The sequence below is a fragment of the Phaethon aethereus genome, assembly GCF_964289735.1.
Source record: "Phaethon aethereus genome assembly, chromosome: Z".
NCBI lineage: Eukaryota > Metazoa > Chordata > Aves > Phaethontiformes > Phaethontidae > Phaethon > Phaethon aethereus.
This window is the reverse complement of record NC_138577.1, coordinates 57,814,553-57,839,550: the sequence shown is the minus strand read 5'-3', so window position 1 is coordinate 57,839,550 and position 24,998 is coordinate 57,814,553. Positions and strand designations below refer to the sequence as shown.

At 37.3% G+C, this 24,998-nt stretch overlaps 1 protein-coding gene across 2 annotated transcripts; it reads right to left on the bottom strand.

Annotated features, from left to right (window-relative positions):
- Positions 1–4,780: 4,780 nt before the first annotated feature.
- On the bottom strand, positions 4,781–23,513 carry RNF170 (ring finger protein 170; the record flags this gene model as incomplete). Of its 2 annotated transcripts, XM_082013706.1 has the most annotated exons (7): positions 4,781–5,050; positions 6,779–6,883; positions 8,807–8,880; positions 9,943–10,054; positions 11,453–11,528; positions 16,313–16,456; positions 23,464–23,513. In XM_082013706.1, the coding sequence occupies 6 exons, from the start codon at positions 16,447–16,449 to the stop codon at positions 4,781–4,783; spliced, it is 774 nt and encodes a 257-aa protein (XP_081869832.1). The 2 variants fall into 2 exon arrangements, with proteins under 2 accessions (XP_081869832.1, XP_081869831.1); XM_082013705.1 differs by lacking the exon at positions 23,464–23,513 and having other exon boundaries at positions 9,943–10,051; positions 16,313–16,449.
- Positions 23,514–24,998: the final 1,485 nt, after the last annotated feature.

Genomic DNA, 24,998 nt, shown 5'->3' with positions numbered 1-24,998 from the left:
TGCCATGAAAGTTGCGACAGAAGTACCCGTGGCAAGATCTGAGATTACCTAGGCACAAATGAAATTTATCTGTGATAGACTCTTACATGGATGCTGAAGTGACAAACATCTTACATAAGGCAATGTAATACAGAGCAGGGGCATACAAAGAGACTGAATCCAAGTCGCAATTTAGGAACTCAACTCTAACCTCCTGCTTGCCTCATTTTGCAGTATCAATTATTTATTTTATTACTTGGATTGACTTCTTACCCCCTGAATGAACAGAATCCTCGGTTTACAGGAAGCACCTCTATTTATCACAGTGTCTAATGATGTGCTGTCCACATGAGAACAGCACCTGCAGCCCTAACTGTGCCCTGAACATGTGCAGGTCCCTGAGCTGAGGGAGTCACAGATTAAAGGAAATTTAGCAGCTTCGTCCCCAGGTTAAAACCCCAGTGCCCACAATACGGAAGAAGGCAACCCACCACGATGCTACATCTCAAAGAAACAGGGATAATGAGACTTACTGCTCTGTCTCCTTGGAACAAATGTCCACGTGGCTTCCAGTATTGGGGACTAATGGGCAGTTGGAAGCAGAAAACCTACCTACAACTGCAGCTGTACAATAGATCTTCTAAAATAGCGTCTACTCTGGCAGCCTTGGTTGAGGAACTCTCCAGTGTTTAGCTGAGCTTCCCAAAGCAAGCAGAGAGATGGAAGGACAAGCGTGTACCCATCAAACTTTCAACCTGATTTAATAGCTTCTTACCAAATACATAATTACATGTTTTTCCCATAAACACTGGAACCATGTATCAAAGCAGGCTACAAAGTTCACCTCCGAGTCCAGAAGACTTGGCCCAACTCGGCCCTGGACTTCCCAGCTAAGACTTGTTGGACATTTCTTAGCAGAATGGATCATGTCTTCCCAATGCCCAGGGGCCTTTCATGGCGTGGATCAGGAAACGCCAGTCACATCCAGTTCTTCTCTGCCCCACCCCAACCTTCATGTTTCCTGTAAACCTACAGAAACTATTTGCTGTTTCTTTCAATTTACTTCACTAACTGGGTTCTCATCCACCTCATTTATGCTTTTGTTTGCTTGGAGGATTGATATGTGAAGGTGCTAATTAATCATCTGTACTGGTTTATCATCCTGAAAGCTTAGCGCCCATAGATCTGAAGGTACTCGTCAGACTGCTCAGGGAGAAGACATCTAATGCACAATATACTTTTGTGACTGAGATCTTGGAAATTTTGTAATCCTTGTAATAGCAATAATAAGGATGAAAACCACAGAGTTATCTCTGAACATCCTGTGCACAGACACTAAGATAAGAATTGATCAAGATTGCAGAAGGTCTACCGCCAACTTTAGCCCAGGGAAGGGGGAAAGGGAGGAATAAAACAATTTCCCATCCAGAAAGTCAATAAAATAAATCAAGAGAATCTCTTACTTTAATAGCAATTTATTATCATTAAAAGTAACAACAAGTAGGTTTAAATCCTTTTGTCTTAAAAATCTAGTGTAACACACAGGTCACTGCTACAGTTCTATGAAACCTATGGCAAAACTGTATCCCCAAATCACACCCTTTTGCCTCATCCTCATAGACATCAGCGGTGTGGGACACAACAACACAGAAACAGATTGCTCTATACAGCACTTGTCATAAGGATGATCATTAGGCCTCAAGATGCTACAAGTTATTCTGTAAGAGCTATTAAGTATAACTTTAGTTTTCCCCTTTGTTAATATTGCTGGAACAGGCAAATATTTCACACAGCTTTTGGTGAAGCAGTAAGAATCTTTTAAGAACTGTATTTTTTCCCTGTATCTCTTCTTTGCTGCTAAAGTTTTCGGCTGCCCCATTCCAGGAGACAAAACCGCAGTGACGTTTGCAGTTGCTCTCCAGCCAGCATCACACATTTCCTTCACATTCTGAAGCCAGTGCTCAGCTCTAGCACTTACCTTTATCACTGTTGCCAGAACAACTTGGCAGCACACAGTTCAGGAACACTACATGCTCATGTATTCATCTCCAGCTCCTTGGGAGCTCTAGAGCTAAAGTTAAGCTCAAGCTAAGTACCCAAGATAGCTAACTTAGGGCCAGTTCAGATCTGTGTAAAGGAGCAGCAGCCAGACGCTGCAGGACAGATGCATCTTCACATTACAGCTGTTCACAAAAAGGCATGAGCAAATCATAATACTGCTCATCAGTGGCTTGCAGGACTGAAAAAAAGTCTCCACAAGCAAGCACACATATTGCTGAAGAGGAAGGATGGTCCTAATTCTGCCAAGCATTTAACGTGTTGAATTTAAGCTTACAATGTTACTCAATATTCAAAAGTAAGCAGAAGCCTCTGAGTGAAACCCTTCTGGCTAGCAGAAATGCAGTGAAGGAAGAAGAAGAACATGGGTAAATTTTATATAGCTACTCAGATGTGGCTTGTACATGATTTCAGGTACACAAGAAGGTCTGCTCTTCAGGACCAGACCCCTTAGATAGGTATTTCTGCATCAACTTCACAGTAGCATGTGGAATTGGGGAGCTCAGTGAAAACAAATCAGTAAGCAGCTTCATGTACATCTATATCCACTCTGGATTGAGAGAGTCATGGGGAGAAATATAAATACAGTCATAGGATAAGCATATGGAGGAGGTACTAAATCAACAGATCTATGAACAGACTCCAGTTGTTCTACAACAGCAGTTCACACTCTTTTCTAAACAGACACACAAGTTAAACTCCAGGAGAACAGGAGGTTTTAAATTTACTCAATTAAAAACACTTTTTTTGAGTTTGCTCTCAGCTGGATCCCTTGGGGAAAAAAAACCAAAACCAAAACGATGCTTACAGCAAAATTGCAAAATCCTGTCTTACCTAACATCCTAAACTACTGTCTTGCTTTGTAAATGTACCTAACAGTTTATGAATATCCCACACTTACTCAATAATACCTTAATGACTTTTTACTGAGGTAGCCACTAAACCATCACCATACCTTAGCGATGCTAATACAAAGGGAAAAGCTCGACTAAGATGCTCAAGAACTCTTAGTTTGCCAAAACCAATAGCATTTGCTTCAAAAATGTCATTCTCTGTCTTGCTCTCCTCCTCCCACCCTTGCTTCACTTCCTGTTTCTCCTCTTGCCCATCTCTAACAAACAGGAATAAGGAAAAACTCAGCTTTCCAGTTAATTTGTAAAACGTCTTTGGATTTTCAAAAGCAAGTTTTCAAATGAAGAATCAGAAAATTTACTTTTAAATGAATGTCATTTAAAGCACTGAAGGACAATTTCCAACCACAGACACATTAGGTGCCAGCCCTGTCATCTACCTGCACATGCCTAGGTGCTAGAAGCTGTGAAAAGACGCCTGCATGGGCAAAACACAGAAGTTGTGAAAAGGTCCCTTTCATTGTAAGTCTCATCCCATAAATGTAAACACGCAAAGAATCACCTGTCTAATCAGTGTCTTTCAAGTACTCAGGAAGTTAAAATAAAGTGGCAATTATCATTCCCCCAGCTAAAAAGTAAATAGGTCTAGAATATCCTTGACCTTTCTAGTGGCATTCATTTCTTAAAATGAAAATATTTTCAAATTACTTCTGTAGCAATAATAGTCTATATTCAAATGCAACATGAAAAAAATATCAACTTTAAGGATAAATACCCTGGTATTTTTAAAAACATTTCCAGGATTTTTTTGTAGTCCCTTATCACAGATCTTTTTGAAGGTAATTCAGAACCCCCTCTACTCACATCCAAATCAATCGATCAAACAAGAAAATCCCAACTGAAAATGAAACGCCCCAATATCTAAGTTGTTTAATACTTGTATTGCAGAATGTACATTCAGGTAAAGTTCTGCAGTGTAAACATCCAGTTCTAACTTCTTTTCTTCAACTACTATCTAAAATTTGAGGGTTCTCTCCATTGGCCAAATGTTTTAATGCACCTAAAGGAATGCAAACTCTCACTTCAGATACATAGCATCGACCCAAAGCAGCATAAAAGCCCTGCTTCCAAGACAAATACCTACCAAATAAACAAGCCTAAAGAGAAAAACCATGCTCCCATTCAAAAATAGAGCACTAACCAGTCTGGCGTGCATAATACTGGTTTCTCTATCTAGATCAGATACTGTGTGTATATTCCCTAATATAAAAATAAAATTGTATTAATTTTATGCACCTGTACATAGTGCAGTTCCAGCAATACTGAGGTGTTCTCCTTGTTTTTGTGAAGCATGTGGGCAACAGCAAACTGCAAGGTGTTAATTGTAATGTGGTCCTTGGGTTTCTTCTTCCACAGAGACACAGAACTTTTATTTTGAAAAACTTTAGCCCACAACAGGGAGACATTAACCAATTTAGCCGTGATAACTGTAATGTGAAGAATTTCTGAATTTCCTTATATATGTCTAGATTACCCAAAAAGACTTTTTGTTAGAAGTCCTTTACTAGAACTCCTTTTTCACAAACTGCACACCAAAAGAGGTGTTTTCCACTTTGATTACATACAGTTTTTCATCAGGTGAAAGTAGATGAAGGTAGTTTATTACATTACAAAACTAACCTCATCCTTATGAAGTGGATGTAATACACAAATTAAAGATTCCAGTTAAGCATCACCACATACCAATCCTTCATATTTGTATAAGATGACCAGCTGTGAAATTGTAACTACTGAAACTGTACACAGGCGACTTGCTGTATCATACTTATGTTATAGTTCTCTTTTTAAAACATTCCACAACCGCCTCCGCATTTGGGTCATTTTCATCCATTTCATCTATTCAGCCGCTGTGTTACCACTTCTCGGTACATGATAGAGATATATATCAGCAGAAGAAAAATGACAAAGAAATCATCCAAGAACCCCAGAATTCCAAAGAGGGCTTCAGGAAGAAAATCCAGAGGTGAAGCCAGGTAGAGCAAGGCTCCAAGCAAGCAGAGGAATATTCTGATCCGAAACATCCAGAAGAGGCCCCCAACAGAAAACATCTCCCGGAAAGCATGCCGCAATAAAGTGGGAAGATCCATAATTCTTTCCATAATCTATGGAAAAAGAAACCAAAAGTTAGTATTTTGCTTTAGCAGAAGGCCCATGCTAAATGGGTCTTTTTTAGTCTGAAATTTCTATAACTACATTAGAGCTTTGGAATCTGTTAGTTTATAAGAATTAAAACAAAAAGCAGTAAGACAAGACTTCCTGGATTTAGTTTGTCTGGCTAAAAAGTCAGGTTTAGAATATATGTTTTCAAGAAACAGTCAGACTGTGTTATTCTACACTGTAAAACATAGATTTAACTCACTACAAAATACATTGGTATCTATTAAGAAGGAAAAGTAGTGATTACTAGAGTAAAACAAATAACTGGGAAAGAGAGAAACAGCAAACAGGTTAACTGGAGTGAAATATTGACCAAAATTGAAGACAACTAGGGATTGCAAGAAAAAAACAATAGGTAAAGTAGAATAGGTTGCAGTTCTTCAGAAAAACAACACACTCTCCCCTGGCATATTGATTCACATCAGTTTTCAAAGGATAGATCAAGCTTCAAAGTAAACTAAAGAACCACCCGTCTCCTTTCCATTTTTCTGCTATGACTCTGTCACCTTAATGAGCGACTGCTCAGTAGAAAATACTCAGGTTTTTGTTGTGAGGCATAGGGCGGGGTGAACGTTGAAAATTTTTTTTTATACTGGTTCCTTTTCTACTGTACACAGTTTCTACGCAGAGCCATGACATTAAAATGAGTTATTGCCAAGGTTGGAACATTTCTCTAGAAATGAATTTTGTATGTGGTTAAGACAATACACCGTGTTATAAAGCAAAGACAATTTATCTAGTCCAGTTAGGTCTTCAATGTGGACTTCCGGCGTGACCTCAGACAGGTTATCGGGGAGTAGACATAGAGCCCACAGAGATGCCCAATGCACCCTGAAAGGTAGTTTCAATCTATTGTGGATGAAAAGCATAACTGTTTTGTCGTTTAGAACATTAAAAAAAAAAAAAATTCTTGTCTCACACCTCTCTTGTCTCTTTGGAATGTAAATTTTTCTTGCTAATGTTGTGTTACTATATCCAAACCCAATGAACAGATGAAGACAAGCAGGGAAGTTACTAGTATGCATGTGTGTGCATTTCACCTTGCAAACCAGAACATGCACATAGAAGACAAGCTCACAAGGCTGACTTTCTAAAGTTAGTAGAACTTCAACTATCTCTCTTAGCTGTTTATCAAAAGAATCCTGTTTTCTTCACTCAGAGAGCAGAATAAAGACTGTAATATAATCTAGGTGGAAAACAAAAAAATCAAGACAGCATATGGCGTGAATCTGAGGAAGCAAGGCACAGAGTAGAACTTCAGATTCTTCTAATCAGTGTAAAGAGATCAATCATGTGAATATTCTTCCTTGCATGTCATGTATTTCATCAAGTATTTTTACTAATTATGAATCCTTTCTAATTAAGGAGTCATATTTAAAAAAGAGCTTAACACATGAATAGGCTTATCAGCAGTTCACAGTCACAACAAAAATGCAAGTTTGCACATATCTCCACAAATTACAAATAAATATCTTCAAGGTCGTGGGTTTGCCCTAACTATATAAAACATGAATTTCCTAAGCAAAACTTGCATAGTCCCTAAGCATCATGAAGAGAAAATTCATATCCCAGAGGAAAGGAAAGGGAAACAAAAAGAAAAAAAAAAAATCACAAAAAATGCTGTTAATCTCCCTAAAATCACTGACTTCCACTCAAATGTACCCAAAACTCACAGATCTGGGCTGTCCTGAGAATCTCCGATTGTAATCATTAACATCTTGAAATACTTGGGTTGCATCCTGCTGATCTTCACCGAAGAGTGGTAAAAACAATGTTACCTAGGCACAGCAGGGAGATTTTGTTACATGTGCAACTGTCTTTTAAATGCAGGCATTGTGAACTATAAATGACAACAAGTAATCTTCAGTTAACTACTTAGAACAAACTTTGTTTGTAGGAAAATAAAATGAAAACTACTATCATGGATACTGCTCTAAGTTTTAACAAATTCATTGCTTACAGCTCTTTACAGAATATTAATTTTTAAAAAAGATTGTTAAGAACATGCATAAGAACCCTCCTTCTAAAAGAGGCTTACAGTAAATTTTTCTAAACACCTAAATGGTTCATGTTTCAGAAGTGGGACAGATGATTTGGAGAATAAAGTTAATTTAACAAATTAATCTAGTTTTGCTTCTTAAACTGAAAATCAAATAAAGCAACCAATGAGGCCATTCTTCTTCCATCTTTAGAATGGCCTTGCGTTTCAGCAAAGAAGCAGCAAAACTCATACATTTCCATATGGATGTTCATACCAAGACCAAGGAGGGTAATACAGAATAATAAGTTAACGGAAAAAAAATTAGCCTTCAGCTTTTTTGTAAGCACAGAGAATTTTGCTACGTTCATGAGTTAACTTTCATGCAAACATAGAAAAATAGGTAACGTCATATTCACATGTATCTTATGTTACCTTTCTGTATAGGAGTTTCTGAAAACTTAAGACTTGTATTTGGAAGTGATGTTCAGATTATTATAGGAAACATAGCACTTTGAATTATTACAATATTCAACAGCTCCCTCTGTACCTGGCCGCTAAGTACACATCTTCTATCTGTGCAGCAATTACACTTAGCAAATGACAGCGTGAGCAGATTTACATTCAACTCCTAGCTCTGCCACAAACCTTCTGTATGACTCACATTGTTCATGTGTGCATACTTCCATTCCTCATTTATACATCAAACCTCACTTTTCTTACTTCACAGAGTGAGAATGAATGCATAACCATGCAAGCAGTACCACTCAATTTACATGTTGCTCAGAGGAAAGTAGAATATCTATGTAAGGAAAGACACTAAAAAAAAAAATCATCACTTATTTTTCCCTTTTTCACCTTCCTCACCTTTATTTTTTGTGTCTCTCCCCTCACTGGCTACTCTCTAAACCTATTCATTCTTCCTCTAATCATATCTATTTCTTCTTCTTTCCTGTCTTCTTAGAGTCATTTGTCCTCCTGATACACATAATCAAAGCAGGATATAATGTATGGGCAAGGGCGTGAAGCATGTTATATATTTCATCAGAAGTTACTAGCTCTGTAGTTTGTGCACTGTTAAAATAAAGATGTACCTTTGTTAAAACATACACTATAAGACTCAGAGCTCCAAAGTGTTAATGAGTTGCAGGGACATATTTCAAACTGACAATGTAAGTAAGTTGCGTAGGAAGTAAGTCAATGATTGCTCTATAAAGCTTAAATTAATAACACATACAAACTAAAAATAGGGACAAAATAAGAAATTGACACGGATGGGTTTTTTTGGCAGGGAGAGAAGGAAGGGAGAGGGTACTTCTCAGGAACCACTAGTACACTGCCTACTGGCAGTCTTCCACAACAGCCAGGCCTTTCAGATGCAAGTTCTAGTAAAGAAGTTATGTAACATCCCAAAGAGAAAGCATGGAAGAATCATAGTTAAGATCTTACAGTTTTCTGTTTTCATATACTCCTTTGCAGAAAAATGGCTGAGTTACCAGTGCTGCTCACTTAAATTTGAATTGCAGGGATAATCTGTATTTTTCAAGCCATTTGGCAAAGCAAAAAGTTCAAGAAAACTTAATGTCCACTGTCTACGTCCTACATATCCTTTCAGCTTCTCAGACTTCCTCTGTCAGCCTATCACAGTTCACATGTACATGCTTTTTTGGTAAGCTATACTAGATAGCCAAACTATCAGGTCCATTATTACTTAAAATATTACCGTTTGTCTGCAGATTGGACAACGGATGGCACCAAGCCATGAGCCATACCTCCAGTAGGCAATAATGCAGGAACCTGATGAAGGTAAGTTGCAGGGATTTAAACTTCTGAGTTGGAACACGCACTGCATGAAATAATGTTACACGCCAAGGAAAACAACAGAAGTATATAAGCAGTTAGGTTAAATCTATCTTTTCTGGTATAATTTTCTGTATAGCATTCACTGAAGATATCAAGAACCAATGTGTTAAAATTCAATTCTATTAATGAGAAAAATCCTGAATAGGTTCAACTGCATCATTAATTTTAAGGTATTTTTTCCTGAAAAGACAGAAAACTTCTTAATCATTAACTGAAAAAGCAAATAATTAAAAATTTTACCAGTTTAAAATTCAGAAGTCACAAAAATGTCAGGAGATGTAAAACTTATCCTAAAAACCAGGCTTTATTATCAGAGCTTCAACGAGTGAATGAATATATAAAAATTTGAGTCCTTTAACTTTACAAATTTGTAAATTTTTTCTTTTAAATGACTAGGTATGGTATGCACTATATACTCCATAAAACTAGATGAATACAATGAAAGAACCCTACTGGGAACCTGACAGAGAGGAAGCAAAATGCTACATAGGGCATTTATATGTAAATTTGAATAGCTGGGCCTCAAAAAAGAAAGGCAAACACTTTTAAGCATTGTGAAATGAGTCTTAATTCTTCAGGACTTCCAAGAGAAAAAAAACCAACACTCTGAGATAAAGATAATACCAAACAGAATTTTGTTACTATTTCTAAACCATTTTTTAAAAATGGTACATTTCCAAGTGTTTTTCAGCCTCTTTAGTTCTTTACCAAGTAGAAATAAATTATACTCTCTGTCCTTGACATTTTAAAATTAACCGCAGTTTCAATCCTGATAGCATAGAAAAAATGCAGCACACTCTCAATGTGACTGTTTGTTCACAAATGCATTTTCCCAACAATTTATATAAATTTTTTTTCTAACGCAGACTAGAAGATAAACAGTTAAAAATCAAACAAAGCTTTGCATTGCAGTGGCTGTACTAATGCCAAAATTTTCTGTGTCTTTGTATTTCTGTTCTGGTTTTGTCTTTGGGGCTGGGCATTCTTCTTGCTTACCACAAAAGAGATGTCCACAGTTTGTTTCTATAGGAAATGTAGCCTGTTGCAAACAGACTGGACAGGACATATCTGTATAGAAACGATGTCTATCACCAACAGAAGCATCCTGCTGGAACAGAAGAGAAATGCAAAGATACTATTTTTATATGTCTACTGAGTTTAGAAAAAAAATAAATCCAGTGTTCATTTACTAGAAGTCAAACAGTCAAACAGTCATAGTTTTGCTATGTCAAATGAAAGAGAAATATATTTAAATTAAAAAACCAAGCATACTTAAATACAAAAACTGATTCACTAAGCAAGTTCTGATTGTGACAAGCCCATTATTTTTCCTTCATCTGTTATAGAAGCATGAGCTTCAATCCAGTTAAAGACCACAAAGAAAGAACCTCCTTGGTCCTTCATGTTAAGTTAGGTTAGATATGCTAAAGCATGAATAACAACTCAGACTGTTACTTCCTTATCCTAAGTAGCTCTTTCCAGAGCCAGGTAACTGAACTGCATTGTTTAGCAGTTGCAGTATTCAGTGTGCCCAAGCCAAGCATAGACATCAGCTTGTGTACCTCACTGTGATGAAATGTTTTTTCTCCTCATTTCGCTGTATTTCTCTTCCACATAAACGTGCACTGTAGTTAAAAATCTTTCATTATTTCAAGAAGTATTATGATGACAGACTCTCCTCAATACTCTCCAAACGTATGGCTTTTCACTCACTTTTTCATTGCTGGGACTTGGCAATTTCCAGTAACCTGGCCCAGACTCTCCCATCCTTTCCTTTCCATGTCAGAACTGAATGCAATCATAGAATCATAGAATAGTTTCTGTTGGAAGGACCTTCAAAGATCACGTAGTCCAACTCCGCTGCCACAAGACAGGGACATCTGTTGCTAGATCAGGTTGCTCAAAGCCCCGCTCAACCTGGCCTTGAACACTTACAGGGATGGGGCATCCACAGCTTCTCTGGGCAATCTGTTCCAGTGTCTCACCACCCTCATCGTAAAAAATTTCTCCTTTATGTCCCATCTAAACCTAACCTCTTACAATGTAAAACCATTGCCCTTTGTCCTGTCACTAATGGCTTTGGTAAAATGTTTCTCTCTGTCAGTCTTTGTTGCCTTGGTCTTGTTGCTGTACCGTCGGTCTGCTACACACAGTTTACCAGTCAAAACATCTAAATCCTGTCCTGTGGCAGCAAGCTGTATGCCAGATTTCCTTTCCTTTACCACTAAGTTCCTAGGAACACTGCAGGAAGCACACAACATAACCTAACATACTCCACCTCGTGGCAAAAACTTGTTTGAAAGAAGAACCAGCCAAGTATTTAATTACTTCACTTATCCATTAAAAAAAAGCCCTATGTTATCCCAAAACTTGATAAATTTCAAGGATGCTTCTGTACAGTAAGTAAGCTTCCATAACTTTCAAGACCAGCTTCTTCCAGAACCTCAGAGAAGTCCACACTACCCCAAACCAGATAGTTAAATGATGTCAACATTTAGCACAGCACCTGCTCAGTTTGAAGCTGCTGACGAAGAGCTCTCACTAGCTCTTGGTTTTCTGGGTGTATGTTCTGATGTTCATTTCTGTGAAAGGAAATACAAGCAGTAAGAAAAACTGAACACCGTGAGCCAACACTGAAAAATACCTGATTGAAAAAAACCCCCAAACTTGAACAAAGGGCAAAAAATCATTCCTTCCTGTTTTAAAGGATTTTAAAGGAAGTACACTAATAATTAAGGAAACAGGACATTTATTCCAGAGCCTAAAGTTACTCTGGACATTTAAAGCTGTACAGCAGCAAGATTTTTCAGACAGACCCCATAATTAATTACTAAATCATGTTAAAACTACATTTTAATCTGAAACAAAATTAAGTCATTAACCTGCAAAAAAACAAGTTGCTTGAAAGCTTTTATAATAATCACGCAGAAATATTTTTATTTTCATCTCCATCGCTAGTTTTTGTATTGCTTGTCTACTCATAAATTTCTGGTTTTTTTTTACTCAGTACCAAAAGTTATGGAGTTACAAAATCCTAATTATTTCAATTTTATCTGCTACATAAAAGATTATGACATAACATTTACATAAGAAGGAGTAGGCAAACTCTTAGATTTAGAATGCTGAATTTATGTAACTATCAGCAGACTGGATATAAAAAGAAATCACTCTTTTTAAATCACTCTTTAAAAAGAAAGACTCTATGGGCAAGAAAACTATAGGTTAGAGATGCCAAGAGGAATCATAGGGAAGGAACTCAGTGAAGAAAGGAGGCTGGATATACTACAAGTTTGAAATTCAAAAGCATAATGGGAACAGAATTGGAATAAAAAATTATGCTGACAACATTAAGAGGTTTTGAGTTACAATAAATATGAGTCAACAGCATCATATTCAAAACTGCATTTTTATGCTTTATTTATTCATATGGATTTCACTGATGATATAGTCTGCTCAGCACTGTTGAGGTCTCAGCTGGATTCTGTTTTCCATTTTGGGCTAAATGCATAAAAACACGTAGAGAAGTTGGAGGAAGTTCAGAAGAGAACTACTGCCCACATTTTTTAAACGTTAGAGAAAGAGTGAAGAAATGTCAGTTCATATAGAAGACTGCTCAAGGAGAGAGAAAAGGGGACAGGATAAGCCTTTCATTCTATAAATATGAGTGGTTATTTCCCACAGTTATCTAAGGTTGGTGGAAAAACATTTCTAACTGCTTAAGTGTACAAAAACAGAAAAGGTTACCTCAGGGTATTGTGACCTATCTTTGACTAAAAGTTAAATCAAAAAACAGGTTGCGCTGCTTCCAGGGATGATCTAGGCAAGCTGACCCTCTGTCAGAGCTGATGGCTGGACTGGCTGAGTTTTTAGGACATTTTCTGGTAGCCGTTCTATTTACATAATTTCCTCAATGGCTCTAGGAGCTTCTGCATTATATTTCTTCATTTGATGTGGGCAGTCATAATACTGCATTACTGATACCTTTGACATTTTGCCTCTTTCATTTTTTCTTCAAAGAGGAACAGACAAACCCCTTTTTTTTCATACTAATAATTACACGGTTATCTGTAAAAAGTAAATTTATTTAACACTAATTTGGGTGACATATATGCAAGTTATATAATGGGAACCATATAATAAAACCCTTCTTGCCCACCCTGGGTCTCCATGAGCGAGATTTTGTGTATGTTGTGTGTCATACATGTTAGATGTATAAAAGTATTTTCCTGTTTAGACGCTACAAATGAGCATATTTTGCACCTTCAGTTTGCCAGAACTTTGATAAATATTGAAATTCAATTCAAATCATACACAAGTGGAAGGTGTGAATTATAAGCCAGTTTATTCAAATTCCTTTAAGAGCAATTAATTGCAAATTTGCTGCTAAATTGTTATCCAGTGAAAAGCTATACTAAGCAAAGAAGTTGCTCAAATTAAAAAAGTAGACTCAGTAAAGTTACCTAAGCAATACTCACATATCACCCTTGTACAAATACTTCATTTACATCACTTTACTCTGGTATCACATACTATGTTGAATACATATTCAATACAGAGCTGCAGATCTATGTACAGCATCTGTCACTTATGCATAAGATGCTGAGGTAGCAGAACACTGTGCAACGTCCCAGAGGGCACAGGCAGAGCTCAAGACATATCCAATTTATAACTTCTGTCATGCAATTAGTGTGAGAAAATGAAATAAATGAAGAGTGTGGTGCTATGTAGTTAAAGGCATTATCAAACACAAGCCAGAAAGAAACAAAGTTAGATGTGGAGTCTTTTAATTTCCCCATTTCTGAGTGTTAGCACTCCGTAACTTGAGGAAAAAAGTCCCACGACATGGAAAGATTGTACTATGTATCACAAAGGGCTCCACCAAACTATCGTTACCAGAAGGAGGAAGGCTACCTACTCATTCAGCATGCAGCCTTACACAGGGAAAGTGAGGGACAGTACTTATGGGGACTGGTGTATCAGTCTGCAGTGATGGCCATTGTTAATTTCCAAGGATTGAGATCTCAGTTCTGCTGAAAATACTGACTTGATCATATAAACAAACCATATGACAAGATAGAAAAAATGAGAGAAAAAGATATAAACCTGCAGATTCATAAACATGGGTTAGGTAAGTCATCTGGGACAAGTAGGGAATCTCTGATACAAAACACTGGAGGCTCCCTTTAATTTGTTGGATAAACTAAATTTTCATGGTCTCATTTGTAATGCGACAACCTAGTCACAAGTTTAAAAGATGATGGCAAAAATCTGGCTGCATTTTATTGAAATGTATAATTTGAAGACATACAGCCTTTGCAAAAGTATCTTATAGTGACCGAATTAAACATCTGCAATTTTATATATATTTTAATTATTGCTAGTAAGTGTCTCTGTCAAAAGCCCAGAGACCTTCAGCTCATGCCCTGATGTGATGCTTCACTGAATTCTCCCTGCTGGAAACAAGTACAGCAACCACATCCATTAACTGTTCTTTCGATGTCCCTTTTGCCCCCTAAAATCTACTGCAACATACACTCCTTGCTGCCTACTTTCCCTTTTTATTCAGTTCATGCAACCTTATTCATTACCCTAAGCTTTCTTTCATGTATTGTTACCCAGGACCTGTTTCCACCCAATGTAAGTGTTTCAGATTTTGCGTACAGAAGTATGTGTGGCAAAGAGACTGGGGTAATGGACACAATATAAGGAACACACAGATCACTGTATTGCCTAAGATAACTAGAGAAGAAAAAGAATACTCCTTTTCTTCCCCCTCCCCCTTCAGTGCTAAATAAATAGGAATTACTATACTTTTTATACTGTACAGATTTTCTACTGTACTGTACAGATGTTGATGGAGACAATACAAAAGAGGTAGAGGAAAAATGCTGCTTAATACAGATAATTTCAGAAGGTACCAGAAGGCACTCTAGCCACAAGAGCTAAGAGGATGCTGATAGGACTTCCAGCAGTCAGTCACAAAATGTGGAAGTAAACAGACTTCAAGACTTCCAAAGTAGGGAAGCTTTGTGTCTGAGTTGGTTTGCCACTCCAGAAAATAAACCATCAGAGCATGTAACAGGATCCACAGACAAACTTTTATTTAGCTCATTACACTGTGAAGGTAATCAGTAACTAGCCCTTTTCTCCCTCCCTGCATCATCAATGTATCATCTCCCTGAACTCTCCAATCCTGAGTGAACTCCCACTACTCTTGCCCACTGCTGACCCCTGTTCCACTCACTTTTTTTCATGTTCCTGCCTTTCTTTTATAAAGTTCAAAAATAAAATGTTTACTTTTAAACCAAACACTTAAAATTCAAGTTACAAATGCTAAAAAATGTCAATATAAGGGGTAGAGAAAGCATAAGAGAGAAAAGGGAAAAGAGGTACTCTTGAAGGCATCTGAATAACTGAAACAGCCTTGGAAAGAAAAGCAAGGTGAAGTGCATACACTTCTCTTAGATGCCTTTGCTATCTCCCGGTCCTGAAGAGCAGCACTGCCTTGCAGTCCAACCACACTCTCCCACTTCTGGTTTCTTTTGTAGCTTTCTCTTAAATACCTCCTGCCCACTAATACTTCTTATAGGGACAGATCCTCCCCAGTAAATTCCATAACGCCAATGCTACTGTCACTAAAATTGAGGTATCCTAGTTGTTAAAACTCTTCCGTGTTCAGAAGTCTACAGACTTGCGTTAAAAATAAAACCACAAAAAAAGCCAGTCTGAAGCTCAGACTTATTTTCCAAAGACACATAGGCTAAGATATTTGTTAGATTGCAAGGAAAAACTCTAAAATGAAAAATAAGCTTTGATTACTTGACCGTTAAAGTTACTGGATTCTGAACTTAACATTTGCTTTATGGAAAGCAAATTAAAGTCCATTGTTTTCCAGCATATTGATTTATAAATAAATCCGTCAATTTATTAAGTTTGAGGTTTTTGGGTTTTTCTTGGGGGGGAAGGAGACAGCAACTAGAACATACGTTGGAGGTTTATATCCAGTCTTAATTGTGGAGTCATTATTGAGCATTCTGTACTTTGTAACCAACTATGACACACCAGCCACATAGGCTGTGAATTCAGCTATTTTCAGTCTCAAGGGATGATGAACACTATTCAGTTTGCTCATATGAAGATAACGAAGAGTTAAATTTTACTTTTGAGAAATGCATCATTTCATTCTAAATGTGAAATAAATTATGAAACTCTGCCAAGCAATTAGTTAAACAGAGTAAGTGATCAAACAATCATTTCCTTAATGTCACAGAATCACAGTTTTGTACACCAATGCAAAAATTTGTTGATAAAGTTAGAATTTTACAAATTCAGGTATGTAGATTAATTCCTGTCAATGTATTCTCACCTTAAAAGCGTATATACCAGAGCAGCAATGAAACTGAAACTGAGCACAACTGCCACCAGTACCTGGTCACTTATTCCTTCTATAACTGAATCATTATCTAGCTTCAAACTCTGAACTTCTGCTTGGTGACTGGCCATCACAGCTCTAAAATGTAAAAAGAAATATATACATATACATACATATATATGTACTAAAACATACACGTGCCCCCATACATTTTAAACATAGTTACAAATAATATGTATACACATCTATTCACACACACTAAATAAACTCCTGAAGCAACAGTTTAGTCATTGGTGGGGGGAAAACAGTAAAAGAAGAGAGAATAGACGCATTTTTGCCAAACACTGAGCTTGCTGCTGCAGAGAACTGCAAAACACTTGTCTTGTGCCACAACAAGCAAGTCTTAAATGACTGTGTTGTGATCGAAAGATATATTTTTTTAAAACATCAGTCAGATACTTTACCTGGGAATCTTTACCAGATAACTTGCCTAGGAAGAGGGCATCGCTGAATTAGACATAGTCTAAGGACAACTCATTTTAAAAAGTATAATGACTCTGCATTATCAAGAATTTTAGCTGTTACATAACACATCATTGCTGCTAGGCTAAGACAAGGTAATTTTTAGAAACCTAATTTACACCACTTATGTGAAGAAAGAAACAAGGACATTTGAGATTTAACTGCTGTTAGAGTGTTAAATGTCCACTTGGATACACAGGTATCACCCAATGCAGTTTATATTTTATCTGTCTGTTCTAGGCATTACCACCCTTCAGCTGGAGTCATGGGAAAAACTTGAAAGAAAAAGAGTACTATCAGGCTTCCCTAGTTAGACTTATGTTGATTTCACATATGCAGCAATCGGAATGACTTGCCAGCGTTAACATTTATTACCCTACAGCATTACCCTATAGCTGGAAAGAAGCAAAATAAAATAGTTTCCAACACACTGCTAAATCACTCCTGTTGCAATCAGGAAGTGAAATGAACTACAGCTGTGAATGTTATGAAACCAGGAAAGTGAAGCTAACTCTGGCAAATGACCGAAAAGGTGATATTGAAGTTGTGTCCACGCACAATTAAAGTACTTTTCATACAGAGATGACATAAAATCCCAGCATCAGTTTATGAGGTCAGGTAAGACTGGCATTATTTACTTTACTTCCTAGTTCAGTTTGTGTGCCTTAAACTTGCAAGGTTTCACCAGTGTTTCTCTCTACTTCACAGCTCATGTGCCACATATTAATTTGAACCTTGCTGTCCAGCAAATATCACCAGACACTGCCTGGCCCTGAATTAGTTGCAAAACTGAAATGGAATACAAGTCATTGGGATTTTAGCACATACCTATAATGACTACCCTGGCAAAATTTCAACATGCCAGTCTACTGCTAATGTAAAAGTGTCATCTTTTCCCTAAGATAGCTACTCTCACCCTCCGGACCTTTTCTTGTATGAGTTGTGGGGCTTTTTCCAAGCTTTCTTACATTTGTGGGAGTCGCCCTCTGTAGCAGCAATGCAAGCTCGTATATTCTAACATTACTTTAAAAAAGCATTAAGTGGAATAATTAAGTACCATAAGAGCACAGAAAACTCATGGAGAATGAAGGGTAGATTCTTTTAATTGTGGTTATATTTTTGGGCTTCACTGTGAGAAGCAAAATGAAATAATGAAGCATGTATGAAGTAAACAATAAACTAAAGTATGTTAAGTGTCCCAACCTGAACCAAGACTTATTTCTGTAACTATAGTAATAATTTTTGCTAATTACAGCTTTCCACAAGCAACTGTGTCATAGTCTAACTACTGAAATGTCGAGCAAAGAAGGAGTAACTTTTCTCAAAGGTGGAACACCAGTGACTCATCGAGGGCCATGTTTAAAGTAGGTCAATACTGACACAGGTTTCATATACACTAATGAATAAAAGATCAGATCTTTGTGGAAAGGTCTTACAAAGAGCCTACACAAGGGTTTACAGCATTACTCTGTGTAGCTAGTTACACAATTATATTGATATAGTTAAAGCCATGAGGCTAAGATGGAAGTTTTCTGAGCAGCAGTTCCTTGGTGCTTTGGATCTCAACTGGTAGGTGTGCTGTGATGCCTCCCCTGCTCAACATTCCCAACCTGTATACCTTATTTCTTTGCATATCCAATCCTGAAGATGCTTCTCTCTCTTACAATACATCATTCTGGGACGCTCATATTCCACAACTGTGTCTCAGGCGGGGTGCTTGTATCTTCAACTCCTATGTTTCTCTCCTTAAGTACCATCATCAATCTACTAATTTTTACTGTGTAACACTGTCATTTCTAAGTTGACCACTCAGTAAAAAACCAGATTTACTTTATGTGGTGATTCCTCCATTGTCCTGCATCATCTCTGTTAGAATGGATCAACATGCTAGTAACAACTACAACCCATTAAGTGTTACACACTTTTTTCCAGAAATACACACCATAGCAGAGACATATAGATGCTTTAACTGCACCTTTGGAAGGCACATGTTTGTCACACCTGAAAGGCTTCCTCGTTCACTGCTTGCTCAGTGCACTCTGAAGCCAGCACAGGAGTTGTCAGTATCACACAAAGTTAACCCAGTTTCCCTGAACAGCATTCAAGATATCCACTCTAGAGCTCTTTCTCCCTGTCTGCATGTTCCTTCCAACAACTGTCTTAATCCTTATCTACCTACCATTAATAGCTCTCACTACGTCTGCTTGCCTTCATTTCTGCTCATGCACTCTTCTTGAAATACCAAACTGTAGTGCCAAGGTTAGTAGAAGAATAAGAAATACACAGATCCTCACCTCCTCTTCCTTCCTGCACATAATGCCAGTTACTTCTATCTACTTGACTACTGCACTTACCACATACGACTTTCCCAATAACCATTTTCACAAAAACTTAGTGTCCAAAAGAAATTCCTGCACAGTCTTTCTGGCTATGTAAAATGCCACTCTCTCAAACCCTTCATCTTCACTTGTATATCAATACTTCCAAGATGTATAGAGGGGGGAGTGGGATCTCCATCTCAGTCTCTCTTCCAGCTGCTTCTATTACTAAATTCTAGAGAAGACAGGTTACCGATGCTGAACGCTCATCTTGCTCATGTTTTAACTTACTTGCTGCTTCTGGACAGCCAACAAGTGCTGAGCATATGCCCCTTACTACCTCTAGCACTTTTTCTGAATCAGACCATTGCACAGGAGGGCTGACATGAATTGTGTAAACCAGGAACTACAAACAGAAGGGTTTCACCTCAAAAGATCCATACTTTCTCAGAATAGTCATTCCAGCCTCAGTAGAGACAGTAACAATCTCCTCCTGCTCTTACCTCTGGGTTAGCATGTAAAAAAAGCAATGGCTACAAGGATAACACCGTTAAAATGCACTATTTGAAAATCGTCTGACTGAAGGCGGAAGGAATTTTCTGATCTCAAGTCTGTTTTGAACAGTTTCAAACAAAATGTCTAGAACTGCAAGCTTGCAGTTCATGTTTCCTCAGGTGCAACCACAACAGCCTATGAACACATCTGCAGTGGTTTGAATGTGTAATAGACTAGCTAACAGTCCTAAAATAGCTGCTAAGGAATCTTGCCTCCCAGTGCATGTGTTTAACGTGTGGTGCTCTTTCATTTGGTACAATTAATAAGCAGGCTATAGGAGACTTCATTCTTAAATGATGTAATGAAGACCCTTCAGCCTTCAGAGACAACCAGCATTGACAATGACTAAGCATATGTCAGAGAAGATTTCTAGAACCAGACATTATCACAGACATCTAGTCTCTCCTAAAATAATAACTGGTAAAAATTTGATGTCATTTAATAGCAACTTCATGTGGTTTGTATTAAATTCAACATTTCTGTGTTGATCCATTACACTTGTCTGGTTATGCAAAAATAACAGTATTTCATCAACTTTTTCATCATATAATGCTTTTCAGATCAGTGTTCTAGTTCTACACTACAGGCTTTTCAGACATGAATTTTAAAGCTGTTCTTTCTTCTCTGTAGATTTATGCTACTTCTTGTTTCTTGCTATAATTACAAAGAAGGTTTGAATTGTTTTAATGCTGTGCCTTTATTCTTTTATATAAGAAATATATAAAAGTCTGTCTACATTCTGTCTACACTAGCTCTCAGAGAAAAGTATCAAATTAATAAAATGACTTCAGGAAAAAAAAGCAGTAATTGAAAACAGATTAAATTTTGAGAATTGATTTTTGGTTATACTTAGTTTTTTTTCTCTTCTTAGCCATCTAACAAGGATAGCTTTCTTAAATGAAAGCATAACCCTACCATATGTTCCAATCAGAGGGATGAAAACTAAACCACATCTAACAAGACTCTCATCAAAACTGGAATTTATACAACCAACTTCAGAATTTTAAAGGTATCAGTTGCAAAGTTTAAAAATCTGACAAAAATGTTGGGCCTTTTTCCTACATTAAAAGCAACAACAAAAGAGCCCCAAACTTAATTTCCAGTTTCATTTCATCTCATCTTCAAACTACTGGCACGTACTTGAAGTCAAAGAATACGACTGCCCAGTGACGGAAAAAAGACAAGGAGTTGCTTCTCCGTTCCACTTGGGCTAGCTGTTACAGCTGGACTTTGCAGCACAGTACTTAGACTGGGATCAGGTTCATCTGCATTAGAGTTCTTGATGGCTACAGAATGTAAACAACCTCAGGCTGAATTGTCCACAAAATGCTTGGAAATAGAGAGGAGTGGAACTTACCATTTGTAAAATCACACAGTTTTGTTTATGAAAACTGTCACAGACTAACCATCTGAATGCAAAATCTTGTATATTCTCAGTTGCCTATTCTCAGTTTTTCTGAGAGTGATCACTGACAGAAAGCAACATTAATTTACTTAGATTTCAAATAAGAATCTGCAGGCCTTAAAAGTTACATTTCTCCCTCTATGGTTAAGCATGAACAATGCATGCAGGTTTATACAAAAAAAGGAGAACCATAACAAGCAATAGTGCAATTACAATGTCTTTTATTCTTGGAAACTCATACAGATCACATTGAAATGTGATGGCACGAGGACATATACTAATGTAGATGTATTATTTCTTCATTTTTCAGATTTGAAAAGTATGAGGACTTTTAATGTTCAACCTACAGCACAGCTAGAACAATATGCCATGCCATGATTCATAACGAAATGAAAAACAACCCATCGTTTGCCATGATATATTAAACACTTGTTGCCAGCTATTAAAAGTCAGAATATCCCTGAAGGATATTCCTGAATATTCCTGAAGGATTTGAACTTTTCCAGGTTTATCAAGAAAGTACCATATGCTAATATATTCTCAAAACCACGGAGATTTCCAGGACCCGTTACCAAAGGAATATACAAGCACAGTGAAAAAGAAGTAAGAGGCCTTCTTCACAGCTGAGATCTAAACAATGAGATAACACACAAGTAATACTGCTGTGAGATACAAATTAGTAGCCAAGACCAACGTTTTATTGACTTTGAGAGCATGGTACAATTTGCTCTACATCCGAAAGATACATTGGATAACAATGTGTCCTTTCAGGGATGGGCTGGGAGTGAACTGGATGAGAACCAGGGTGTTTGGTTTCTGTTGGGGTTTTTTTTTAACTTCATTTTTATTTTGGGTATTTTCTTCTTGATGCAGTACTGGCAACCACCCTCAGTACTTTAAAAAAATTATAAGATGAATACAGTGGTGAAGGGCCAAGGTGTAAGTCAGAACCTGTAATACCTTTTGCCTGTTGTCTTTTATTAGCAGAAGCTAATAACCCACCCTTAAAAACGCTGCTTCACTTTGTAGAGATTGTGTGTTTGCCAGGATAAGCTAATTCCTCTCTAACTAGGAAAAATACTGTGAGTCACTTTTTTTTTAAGACCAAAAAGTCTTTAACCCCTGAAAATTTTCTTCCATGGTAAAAGGAAAAGGCTCCTTTTGTATCAAGGAGGTTTCTAATAAGATTGACCTGTTTTAGATAACAGAAATCAACTTCTAAGAATTTAAGCATACTAAAATGGTGCATATTTATTCTGCAACCCACCCCCTGCATGCATATTTGCTTATATTGAAATATTTAAGGCATAAACTTAGTGTTTTTCTTTAAGAGAAAAACAGACATAAATTGCCATACTAAAGACAAATTCTTAAATGTGTGGCAATAAATTGAGACCACTCTCATAAGAAGTTACCCAATTACTTCCTACTTCAGGGTAGCAGCAAGTTATTGCCACTGTCTGTGGTCAAGAATGGGACTTTGTGAAAGGATTTGACCCAGCAAACTGGACCCTACAGTTATTTTTACTCTCCTTCACGAAGAGCTCAAAGGTATGCCTAGACTGCATTCAGAAAGCATTAACAACAGCAGGCATTAAGCATGCATAGTGAACAGTAAATGTGTAAACAGCATTGAAGACTCTAGCATGAGTTTCCTAGCCTAGATCAAGCTAAAACCTGAGCTGATACATTTTATCTACGTACTTTAGTGTACTAAAGTTGGACCCTGACATAGCGGTGTAGACATATATAGCATTATAAAACAGAAATACGGGAAATTATGGATAGTGTACTCAGAAAAAGTGTATTTTAGGAAACAGGATTAATTAGCTTTTCATTTTTGTAAGCATAGTCTTATTTGAATAAAGCACACACTATAATCTCTAGTATTAAGTATCTCCATATGCTTTAAAAATCAGGAGGAGATCACCTAAAGGGCACACTTGCTAAGAGAAATTAAAAAAAAAAAATATAGCAACATACAAATTGGCAAGATACAATCTGTGAGAAGGTTGTTAAAACTGACTTGGACCTTACCAGGATTTCATGCAGCCTGTTAATACAGCTTTATTATGGGTTAGTAGCAACTTTGGAGTCACAAATCAGCTCAGCTGGTACAGCAAAATTATAGTCAAACTCAGCTGTATCATTCAGTTATCTCTTCACCATAAACCACCTTTGCTTTTAGGACTATGCTGACTACATTTATGTGCATACATGCTTTTTGCAAAAGAGAAAGGAAAAAGCCCAAAGAGTCTTGCCAAAATAAGAGAGAGGGCCATTCCAGTAGGCAAATAATAATTTTGTTCAGTACACCTTAAGAACTGACCAACTGAGGCACTTGCCTGGTAAAGCAGGTCTCTGCAAGGTCTGAGGTCAGTAGGCTCTGAGGCACATTTTTTCCTAAAGAGGAAAAAAAAAAAAGAAAGAAAATAGGTATTCTACTTGGGAATCATGCTTTGCAAGTTAAAAATACCACAGATGCAAACTCCAGATGCAATTCTATAAGGGAAAATAATGCCAAGTTAATACACCACTCCACTGGGAAAACGGTCTCCAATAATTTTTCTCATCAGCCTGAAACTATGTCGATGGCTTGAAGCAAAAAGACAAATCCAATGGTCTGTATAGCATCACTATTTGGAATACCTGTCTGGATGATGCATGACCTGTGTAAAACAGTCCCCAACAAAGTCTCCCACTGCTTTATAAGGCTAAATCATACTGAAATGTATAGAGTTCTCAAACTAAAAGAGGGTGGGACTGAATTCATATGCATAAAGGAACATGAGAAAGAGCCTGCCAGTGCCTTCAGTTTGGATATCTGACTTTTCTGATCAGACAACAAGAGAAAGGAAATAATGTAACTTAATTATAATAATGTTTACTGAAATATGGTAGTACGTCAGCTAAGAATGAAAAGGCTTTAAATCCCTTCTAAGAAAAGTGCCCAAGAATGCTTTATTGCAGAAAGCAATGCTTCTGTACACAACCTCACATTTAAAATAGACAGCAAGACAAAAAGCATTACTGCATTTGTTTGCATCCACGAAATATAAAATGTAAGCTACATGTCATGACAACAGGGAAAGAAAAGTGGGAAACGAGTATATAAAGGAAGATGAGGCAGAAAACCTTGAATACTAAAAGGTACTGTGAAAGTATTGTTTGTCGAAAGTACCAAGCATATAGCATAAAGTAGCCTTTACAAGCTGGAATGGAAGGTTATAGTTGCGCAGCGTACACAGCTTTCGAAGACTTTTAAACTTATTCCTAAATGTGAAAGCTACCTTTAAACAAAGGGAGATAGAATTCATAACTTAAAAATGAAAACAGGGTTACACAATGATATCAGTGAGAAGGTACTTTACTGGGAAAACGTGAGAATTTTCACAGCTTTTACAATACACTTTGATTCAAAACAGGCTGATAAAGGAACACTCAAGATTTTGTCCATGCTACTAACATTTAATGGAAGAACTGTAAGAAAACAGGAAAAAAGCGATAGTTACTAGAACTGCAGACCTTCCTTTCTCGCTTGTTTATCCAACCCTCAGCTGTTATCAGTACACTATGCATGCTACACCATGTTGTCGCATGTCAGGCCAGCTCCTAACCGATAGAGAACTGTACGGCTTATCATGATGCCCGACATGCTCACTGCAAGCTTCGGATGGGCCAAAATTCAACGGACTACCGACAAGGAGTTTCTTGAACTCTTCAGGCAACCCCTTTGCAGCGTGATGGAGAGCTACTCCAGCTGCGGCAGTAGCTATGCAGAACCACTCTGGCCATGAAACACTCCTTGCCTTCGAGATTAAAAACTAATTGAATTACCTGCAGCTAACGCTAAATAAGTAACTTTATGTTTATTAGTTTT